Source organism: Phaethon lepturus, unplaced genomic scaffold (assembly GCF_000687285.1).
Source record: "Phaethon lepturus isolate BGI_N335 unplaced genomic scaffold, ASM68728v1 scaffold43038, whole genome shotgun sequence".
NCBI classification, from domain to species: domain Eukaryota; kingdom Metazoa; phylum Chordata; class Aves; order Phaethontiformes; family Phaethontidae; genus Phaethon; species Phaethon lepturus.
The window spans coordinates 18,821-28,814 of NW_010557677.1; the positions used below are offsets into that span (position 1 = coordinate 18,821).

At 50.6% G+C, this 9,994-nt stretch overlaps 1 protein-coding gene across 1 annotated transcript in view; it reads left to right on the forward strand.

Annotated features, from left to right (window-relative positions):
* EVPL (envoplakin) overlaps positions 1-8,196 on the forward strand; it is a 25,079-nt gene extending 16,883 nt beyond the window's left edge. The window contains exons 15-22 of the mRNA XM_010292823.1: positions 158-336; positions 778-916; positions 1,478-1,671; positions 2,193-2,343; positions 2,937-3,020; positions 3,106-3,216; positions 3,822-3,914; positions 4,747-8,196. Of these exons, the coding sequence (XP_010291125.1) occupies positions 158-336; positions 778-916; positions 1,478-1,671; positions 2,193-2,343; positions 2,937-3,020; positions 3,106-3,216; positions 3,822-3,914; positions 4,747-8,196 (4,401 nt within the window). The remainder of the gene's footprint in view (positions 1-157; positions 337-777; positions 917-1,477; positions 1,672-2,192; positions 2,344-2,936; positions 3,021-3,105; positions 3,217-3,821; positions 3,915-4,746) is intronic.
* The last annotated feature ends 1,798 nt before the right edge of the window (positions 8,197-9,994 follow it).

Consider the following 9,994-nt stretch of genomic DNA (forward strand, 5'->3'; position numbering starts at 1 on the left):
CAGGCTGGATGGGGCTGTGCCCCAAGGGCCAACTCCTTATGAGAGAGCTACCGCACCCTTAGCCCCACAGCAAAATCCACCCCTGAGGGAGACATGTTTTCGCAACAGCAACTGTTATGACTGTGTTGGGTGACTCTGCTCCCATCTGATGTGCCAGGAAACAACAAAGAAACTTGAGAACCTGGGGGCAGCCAAGGATGCCTTGCAGAAAGAGGGTGAGACCTACCTTTCCAAGAAACCCACCAGCACCTCGGCTTCCCAGCTCCCTGTCACATTGAATGCCCTCAGGAGCAAATACAATGACGTCAATATGCTCTCCAGCCTGTACAACGAGAAGTGAGTGATGATGACAAGGCCTGATGGGGATGAGGGAAGGAAGTCCTTGCACGGAGGTGTCAACACAGAAGCATGACAGAAAATTCTTTTGGTCTATATGGGCATTGGTTGAGGTCTATCCAGCCAGTGCAGGCTGGAAATCTCTCATCCATCATCAAAGGCACCTCTGAAGGAGTTGCTGTATGTAATCTGTGGCCACATCCCCCCACTGTGGAAAGTCCACCACAATGGGTGTGTGTCCCATCTCTGCTGTGTGCAGTGAAATGCAACATATCTGACTTCTGAGCAGCATGACAGGGTTGTGAGTGCATATTGCTTGTTCTCTGCCATGTTGCAGAAGCTCCGATGTTAAATAAGCTTAAACATGCAAAATCAGAGAGAAAAGGAGAAGAATGGGGTCTTTTGTAGGTAACCTTGTCCTGTAATTTTTCCCTTACCTAGGGCTAAGGCTGCCCTGAACCTGGAGACTCAGATTGAGAACACAGACAAGGTTGTCAGCACGTTCGAGGCCAAGTTGGCTCAGGATAGCATCATTCCTGCATCCCCCAATGCCCTGCAGGATCGGGCCAACGACCTGCAGGTAGGGGAACATCAGGCCCTTCGTTAAGGAAGGGAGATCTCTGAGCTCAGGTAGCAATGGTGGGGAGAGCTGGACCTTGCTTATTTGAGCACATTGAGGTGCCAGCAGTGAAGCCTTTCTAAGGACTTGTTCCCTGAAGACTTTACATTGGTGTTGCAGGCTGACCTGCACTCACTGGCTAGCAAAAAGCTCTGTCCCTCTCACGTTACCTTTGGGGTCCCTAAAATACATGATGATCCCCTTAGCATCTAACCTCTGTTGCTCTGCCTCGCATCCCTCCCTATTCTTTCCTGCTCCCAATCTCCTTGCCCCCCATCATTAGCACTCACAGTGACCCTTTTTTGCCTTCCCTAAAACTTCTCGTTTCTGCTCCATGCGGTGTCCAACCCACCTTGCTTCCCATCTTCCTTACCAAGTAAGTCTCACTGCTCCATCTCTTCCACGTTGCATGTCTACCTTGGAGAGCCTGACTAGCCTCCAGTTTGTAACAGTGTTAGGGAGGGTATTTCTGGTTGGTGCATTGGCTGATGCAAACCTGGAGGTGTCTTTTTTCTCCTGCAGAAGATGAAGCGGGATGTGGTGGCCCAAGAGGACTGTGTGCTGAAGCTGAACCGGGGGCTCAAGGATGCAGAGCACAGCTGCAGTGCTGTGCAGAACAACTTCCAGGAGTACTGCCCTGACCTGCCCCGGCAGAAGCGGGAGGTGCAGCTCCTCAATGATCGCTACCATGCCGTTGCAGACCAGCTGGATCAGCGGTGAGGAACTATGGCATCATCTCTGCTCCTCTTAGCTAACACGGACCAGCATTAGTCAGAGTCCCAAGAGTATGTTCTTCATTTCAGGACCCTGATCCTGGCCACTATTCTGTAATACTGAGGACAAGGTCTGTCTTGCTGTGTAGTTGCCTCCGTCCTATGCACAGCACAGGCTTTGAGCTTCCAGCTAGCTGCGAGAAGGCAGTCTTAAGTAGCTGCCTGCTGGCCTCTGACCCAGTGACCCTACCCAGAGAGACCCCGGTGATCAACACTCCTCATGGGCGTTGCTGCTGGTTGCCTGCCTTTTTACTTCTCTCATCTCCCAAGTTGTGTTCATGCTGCAGTAGCAAACCTCATGAGCAGAGTTGTGCTCCTCACTTAAAGACCAGTTGTCACTCCCTTGTTTTTGTTATCTTGGTGTTTTGCTGTGGTGACGTTCTCACCACAGGGTCTTTTTAGGAACTTGCACATGAATCTTTGCCCTTTCCCTTAATGTTCCTGTTCACCTTTGTGCTGCACAGAGAGAAGACCCTCAGAAATATCAGCATCACCTACCAGCAGTTCCAAAACTCCAATGAGAACCTGATGTTCTGGATGAACAACCTACCCAAGCACCAAGTGAAGACCACCGATGGGCCAAGCCAGATCAATTACAAGCTGCAGGCACAGAAGGTGTGTTCCAGGGCAAGCGTCATAACCCGTAATGTTACAGGGATGGGGACTTTGCCTGTGAACAGCATGCAAAATAGTACCAACTAGTTCCTAGTTGTGTGCTCCGTCCGTCACAGTGAATAAACTAGAACAAGGAGACAATGGATTGCAGCCCACAGATGATGTATCTTGCCCCACTGTGTTCATGTACAGTGCTGGTGTCCTCATCTGTGCTAGTCACCCCCAGGTGACTAGGTGTCCATGGAGAGGACACACCCAGATCCTGAAAGATTGCACCTTGGGCTGAGATGTTGCATGTGGGTCCTGCATCTTTCTCTCCTTGAGCAGACCATAAGCTGACTAGCTCAGATGATGAGATGTGGAGGTCTCTGTGTTGGCTGGTATTTATCTCATACATGATAAATCAGTATGGCAGGTCCTGGGCAAGTAAGAGTGCTGCTGAGATCCTCTAGAGCCCTGGAGACTCTTCCTAAATGTCTTCCTGTTCCCACCATTCCCTCTAGAACTAGGCTGAGTTACTACTCTTAGCTGCAAGAGTATTACTGCGTTGCTGTATTTCAACCTGTGCTTAACATCATGTGTGTCTCCTGCAGAGGCTGGTGGAGGAGATCGAAAGGAAGGAGCCTGAGAAAAACGCAGTGGTCAGACTATCTCGGAATGTGCAGTCCACACTCAATGTATGGCTGGGTTTTCCCATGTAGCATTCCCTTAGCGTTTCACCCGAGAGATCCCAACTGATTCTTCTGTTTCTGCTCTGAACAGGACTATGAACTCCAAGCAGGTAAATACAGCTCTTCTCTGGACCCTACCCTGACTGACTTTGCTGCAAAGAGGCTGCGTGTGACCCCTCTACAAGAAAGCATCCAGGCCCAGGTAAAATGTTAAGATGAAGGCATGGAAACTATTGTCTAGCTCCTTACCTAAGCCCCGTGTCCTCTGCAAGGCCTTCATCAGCTCTTACAGCCACAGCTGATGATGGTCCTAATCCCAAGGACAAATGTCATGAGGGATCCTTTTGTCTATGGGGCAAAGCAGTATGTGAGATCCAGAATTAGGGGTGTCTGGTACCTTTGGTTGAGATTGTTGATGATGCCTCCTCACCATATTGTGTGTGAAGATAAAACTTACAGGGTGTGTGGGGACAGGACTAATTCAGAGCTTCTGTGTGCTCTTCCCAATCACACCCCAGTTCTCCTGCATCACCTTGGGTATTTGCCAACTCTCATCCATGTGTGGCCCAAGCTGAATTTGGAAGTCTTCACCCTGTGTAGGCTAGCAGGCATCTAACAGGCATTCAAATAAAGGGGACAGGATGTCCTACACAAGTCCTTAGACTGTCTCTCTAGAAAGTCAGATGTAAAGACACTAATCCCTGGAATAAGTGCATCCAGGTGAAAGGAGGAGTGGGAGAATGTGCCATCCAACAGAGTTGTGTCAGGGTGAGGGGGACTGGGCTCTCACTACTGTTTCTTTTTCAGGAAAATGATGTAACCAAGCTCTACATGGAGCTGGCAGCAGAAAATAAACAGCAGCTCAGCCGGCTGGAGTTTGCCAAGAAGATTGTTGAGAAGGTACCAGCTAACAGCTCACGGCAAGATTGGGGTACTCTAGACAGGGGGTTGAAACGACCTTTCCAAAGCTGTCAGCAGTCTGCTCAGGCTGGGATCCCCCCAACCCTCCCTGGATCTCCACGTCCAGGTGTGAGGAAGGACAGGGATGAAAAGCCCTGTGAGAAAAAGACCACGAGTAACCACAGTTCCACTGATACTGCTCTTAGGTTGTGACTTCCATCACCTCTGTGGGCCCTCAACTCTTTACTGGAGCTGTAGTGTATGCTAGGAAAAAAGATTAGGGCTCTTCAGTCCACTTCTCAGCTATATCTAATCAGCGTTCACAGACTGAGAATTTCAGATTCATCTGTGGATGTGGCTGGAATTTAGTGCTTACAGACTTCTGGAAACACTTCAAAGCGATAGGACTTTTATGCCTTTTTAGGGCTTGATTCACCGGTCGGAAAGGTCACTGGTCTGGTTGACTTTGCGCTCAGGAAGGACGAGAGATTAAACTGGGGCACTCTGTGATGCTACCACGAACCAGCCGCGCAGCGGGGGACTGGCCATGTTACCCGCCCTCAGCTGCAGATACAACAAGGCAGCACAAAGCACCTTTGTGGGCTGCTGCAGCACCTCCATGACAAAGGGAAGACACACCACGTCAGCTGCTTGAGACGGTGGGAATGTGTCCTCATTTGCCATTTGCAGTCTTATCTGGAGGGTCCCTGGGGATTCTGTACCAGTTCTGTCTCCTACCATGCCTTGTCATGGAAAAGGCTTCTGTGCCAGATTCCAAGAGTGTTTCCCTGCCTTTTTTTTTTTTTAATAATTTTTTGGTTTTCCCTTGCAGAAGGAAGTGCATGAGGACATTGAAGCTGTACACGAGCAAACACAGCAATCTGAAAACAAAGCCACAACAAGCAGGGAATCTGAGGGCTTGAAATCACAGCTAGAGGAGGAAAGGAGGAAAGTGGCCAAGATTGAAGAGGACCTGGAGGAACACAGAAGCAAGCTGCTAATGTTGAAGACTCAGAAACCCATCGAAAGAGTGGAAGAAAAGGAGGTGATAGAATATTACAGAGACCCACAGGTGGAGAGCAACCTGTCTAAGATGGCACAGCAGATTGAAGAGGAAGGCAAAAGGAGGCAGAGCCTGCAAGAAGACATTGAAGTGATGAGCCAGAAGCTTGCCCAGATGGAGAGTGAGAAGAAGGTCATTCCTGCCCAGCTCCTCACCAAAGAGATCACAAAAATTGAGAAAGATCCAAGCCTGGACAGCCAAGCAGCTGGTCTTCGTCAGGAGATCAAACGGCTCCAGGAGGAAAGCTTGGCTGCTGCTTCTGAACTTGAGCAGCATAAGAGAGAGCTGCACATGCTGGAACGAAAGCAACCCAATATCCGAGAGAAGGTGGTGGTGAAGGAGCTGATCAAACTGGAGAAAAACCCAGAAATGCTGAAGTCCGTTAGGACCCTGCAGCTGCAGATCGATGAGGAATCCTTCAAGAGGAAGTCCGCAGAAGAAGCGATAGTGAAAGTGAAGAACAAGATTGAAGAGGTGGAAAGACTAATTGAAACGGCAGAACCCAAAATTATTGTTAAGGAGGTGAAGCAGGTAGAGCAGGACCCAGAGTTATTGAGAGAGTCTTCCAAGCTTAAAACTCTGATTGAAGAAGAGAGAAACAAAAACTTGATGCTTACAGGTGAGCTTGGGGAGCTGCAGAGCCAGTACAGTATTGCAGAGAAGCAAAAACCAAGGGTGGAGGTTAAAGAGAGGGTCAATGAGATTTTCCTGGTGGATCCTGAAACAGAAAGGCAAATTGCACACCTGAAAAGGGAGCTGCAGGAAGTTACTCTGAAAAGGACAAAGATTGACAGTGAAGTGGAAGAGGCCTTAGCAGAGCTCAATGTTCTCAGGTCACAGAAACCAGTGGTGGAGCTTAAGGAGGTTATAGAGGAGGTGGTGAAACATGAGAAGAGCCCAGAGATTCTTAGAGAAATTGACAGGCTGAAACAACAGCTCAATGAACTAGTGAACACCAACGGCAGGACCCAGGAGCAGCTCATTAGGCTGCAGGGTGAAAGGGATGAATGGAAGAGGGAGAGATCCAAGGTGGAAACCAAGCTGGTCAACAAGGAAGTCATCCGATATGAGAATGACCCACTCTTGGAAAAAGAAGCTGATCGCCTCCGTCAAGAGGTGCGTAACATGTCTCAAAAGAGGAGAGCTGCAGAGGATGCAATCTATGACTTGCAGAATAAATACATGCTACTGGAGAGACGAAAGCCAGAGGAAAAGGTGGTTGTTCAAGAGGTGATACTGACTCAAAAGGATCCAAAGCTCCGAGATGAGCACAACAGGCTGAGCCGGAGTCTGGATGAGGAGGTGAGCAACAGGCGTCGTCTGGAACGTGATGTGCAACAGGTTCGTGCACTGGTGGAAGAGCAAGAGAAGTTGCTCAACTTTCAGGAAGATCGAAGCAAGAGGCTTGCACTAGAGAAGGAGATGAGACAAATTACATTGAGAATAAAGGAGCTGGAGGAGAGCCCAGCCCCAGTGCAAGAAAAGATCATTATGGAAGAAGTGGTCAAGTTGGAGAAGGATCCAGTCCTTGAACAGTCTGCCAGCAACCTGCGCTTGGAGCTGGACCGTGAGAAGATGGAGGTGCTGAACTTGCAGAGAGAATGCAAGAACCTGCAGATGCAAGTTGATGTCCTGCAGAAAACAAAATCCCAGGAGAAGACCATCTACAAGGAGGTGATTCGAGTGGAAAAGGACAGAGCGCTGGAAAGTGAACGTGCGCGCATCTGGGAGCTGCTGAACAGGGAGAGAGGAGCCAAGCAAAAGGCAGAAGAGGAGGTACGGTGGCTCAGGGAGAAGATAGAGAGGGCTGAAGGCATGAAGAGGACATGGGCTCGTGAAGAGACGGAGCTGCAGAAAGCCAGGAACCTGGCCATCCAGGAGAGAGCCAACTTGGAGAGTGAACTGCGGGAGCTGGAGAGGCAGAAGCAGCAGAAAGTCCTCTTCCTCCGGGAGGAGTCCAAACTGCTCAACCAACGGACTGAGAATGACAGGCAGAAGAAGAAGCAGCTGGAACATGAGTTTTCCCTGCTGGAGGCAGACATTCTTAGGGAGAAGGACCAGATCTACAACAAGGAGAGGTTCATTCGAGATCTCCAGTCAAGGGTCAACCGGGAAGAAATCAATCACGAGACCCAGATGAGAGAGACGAACCTCTCCACCAAGATCTCTATCTTGGACCCTGAGACAGGGAAGGATATGTCCCCTTACGAGGCCTATAAGAGAGGTATCATCGACAGAGGCCAGTATATCCAGCTGCAAGAGCTGGAGTGTGACTGGGAAGAAGTCACCACCCTGGGCCCAAATGGGGAAGTCTCAGTTCTCCTTGACAAGAAAAGTGGGAAGCAGTACTCCATCGATGATGCACTAAGGCTGAGGAGGATCACAAAGGAGGAGTACCAGTTGTACCGGGATGGCAAGATTCCCATCTCTGAATTTGCCTTGTTGGTGGCTGGGGAATCCAAGCCTCCCTCTTCCCTCTCGATTGGTTCCATCATCTCCAAATCCCCGCTCTCGTCACCTACCACCCACCAAACCCAAAGCTTCTTCCCCCCAGCCTCGCAGAAGGGCTTCTGTGATGACACGTCCCCCATTGCTGGGGTGTATGACACCACCACTGACACCAAGTACAACATCAAGACTGCTGTTGCGAAGAAGCTGCTTGATCCCATGACTGCTCAGAAGCTCCTGGAAGCCCAGGCTGCCACGGGGGGCATCATAGACCTCATTTCTCGGGACCGCTTCTCAGTCCATAAGGCAATTGAGAGGGGGCTGATTGACAGGACCTACATGCAGAGACTACTCAATGCCCAGAAAGCTTTCACAGGGATTGAGGACCCGGTGACCAAGAGAAGGCTGTCTGTGGGGGAAGCAGTTCAGAAGGGATGGATGACCAAGGACAGTGCTTTCCCCTACCTGGAAGTCCAGCATCTAACCGGAGGGCTCATCGATCCCAAGAAAACTGGTCGCATCCCTGTGCTGGAAGCTGCCCAGACAGGGATGATAACAGGCGACCTAGCCAACAGGCTCCAGGATGAGTCCAGCTATGAAAAAGATCTCATTGACCCTGTTACTAAAGAGAAGATAAATTACAAGGAGGCCATGGCCCTCTGCCAGAAGGATTCGCTGAGCAGCCTCCTGCTGCTCCCAGCCAGGGCAGAGGGGTATCAGCGGTACCACCAGGCGAGCCGTTCACCCAAGCTCTCGCGGTTCAGGCATTGAATGGATTCAGGCACGTACTGGTTCTGGTGCCTTCAGGAGTTCATCCCTTCAAAACACCTCTCCCCACGGAGGCAGCAGCAATCACAGAGGCGTCTAGCATTTAGGGCTGCATACTCTTCTATCTTAGCTATTTGCTTCCTAACACAGCTTGGCCGTGCGAGGAAGAAGGCGTGAGTGGGGGCCTGACACGCAGGGGTCCCCGCAGTCACCCGGCTGCTGCTGTGACAGAAAAGCGGGGTTGATCGCAAGAACTCCGCTGGCAGTAGGTTAAACGTGGTTACGCCCAGAAAGGGGGGAAAGCCAGAGTGTTTTCTAGTTGGGTCATTCTTCTGCATGCAATAAACATAGAAAGTGTGTCTTTGTGGCTGTGTTGTCTCTGCAGGCTGAGGCTGCGAAGTGGCTGAAGGCACCGCTAGTCCTGCCCTGATGCAATCCCATGCCCTGTAGCCCAATCTACAAAGGGTTTGCAGACTCTTGCTCCCCCTGCTCTCACAGCATTGAACCCCCTAAATTTCTTTCTCCACGTGAGTCCATATTTTTACAGGCTTTGTTATGTTTGTCTTTAAAACTAGAAACCAATGGGATTTTGCTCCCTGGTCATTTGGACACCTCTGAAAGGGGGAGCTGGTCGCTGAAGGGTGCAGTTCTGTGTTACGTTTGGTCTGGTCTAAGTGCAGGCAGCTACCGCATGGAGCAGCCCCCCTGCCCCTCCAGCTGCCTGTCCCTGGTGCCTCTCTGACTGCAGACCAGCGGCTGTGTTGCCTGCACAATGACTTGGGGTCACTTCGCTGAGCTGCTGACAGAAGCCAAGCCCGAAACAAAACCAAACCCTGTTGAAGCAGGTGATTTTGGGGGCTTGTCCTGTAGCTGTATGGAGGCGGATGTGTTGCAAGGGAAGGGATGGCCTTCAGTAGCAGTCTAATGATGGTTGCAGTCAACGGTCATGTGAAACTGCTTTTTACAGCCCTTGGCCTTGGCTGCAGGATCCACTCAGCAGTACCAGAAAATCTGCACTTGCTGTTTGTTTAGGTGAGTTTTTACTCCTCGGTGTAACTGCCACTGCTCAGCCCTTGCTGAAATGAGCAAGTCTCACCTCCCAAGTGTTCTTCGCTAGTATCTACCCCACTGTGGAGTGTCCCCTGGCTTTGTGGGATGAGGAAAATGACTTCCTATTGACATAGGCTGCTCTTCTCCCTCTCCCAAGGGCTCTTTTAGCTGACACCATTTGGGAACTCCAACACACCCAAAATAATCCAAAAGGGCAGAGGTTTCCTCCCCCTCCTTTCCCCATCAGAGCAGCAGCATAGTCTCTATTTCCATGTAGCCTAGCTGGGATTTGAAGTCTGGGCTCCAAGAAGAAATTGTTCCTATGCTGGCAAGCTCAGCACAATCACAGGTCCCGTTACCTTCCTGCTGGTAGGTAGTGCTCAGCATTAACAATCTGAGTCCAGCTATGGAAACACCATGTTTTCAGTCCAAGATCTGCCCAGGCTCTGTCCCATGCTCTGCAGGGTCTGTGTTTATTGTCAGGCCTCGGGCTGGTATCTGTGGTCATCTCAGCTGCTGTGATCAATACGGGGCAATTTGCTGGTTTACAATGGGGAAAACTGTTGCACGCACCCTAGAGCATCCATTCCCAGCCTGTGTCCTCTTGGTAGAGCATTGCTGGCACATGGGGCACCGCACCCCCCTCCTGGCTGCTCTGGACCAGCAGCAAGGACTGGAGCTGGGCTGTGATGGACCAGGGGACACATCACAGGAGAGAAACTCTGGCCTGGCCTCCTGCCAGGGCAAGACC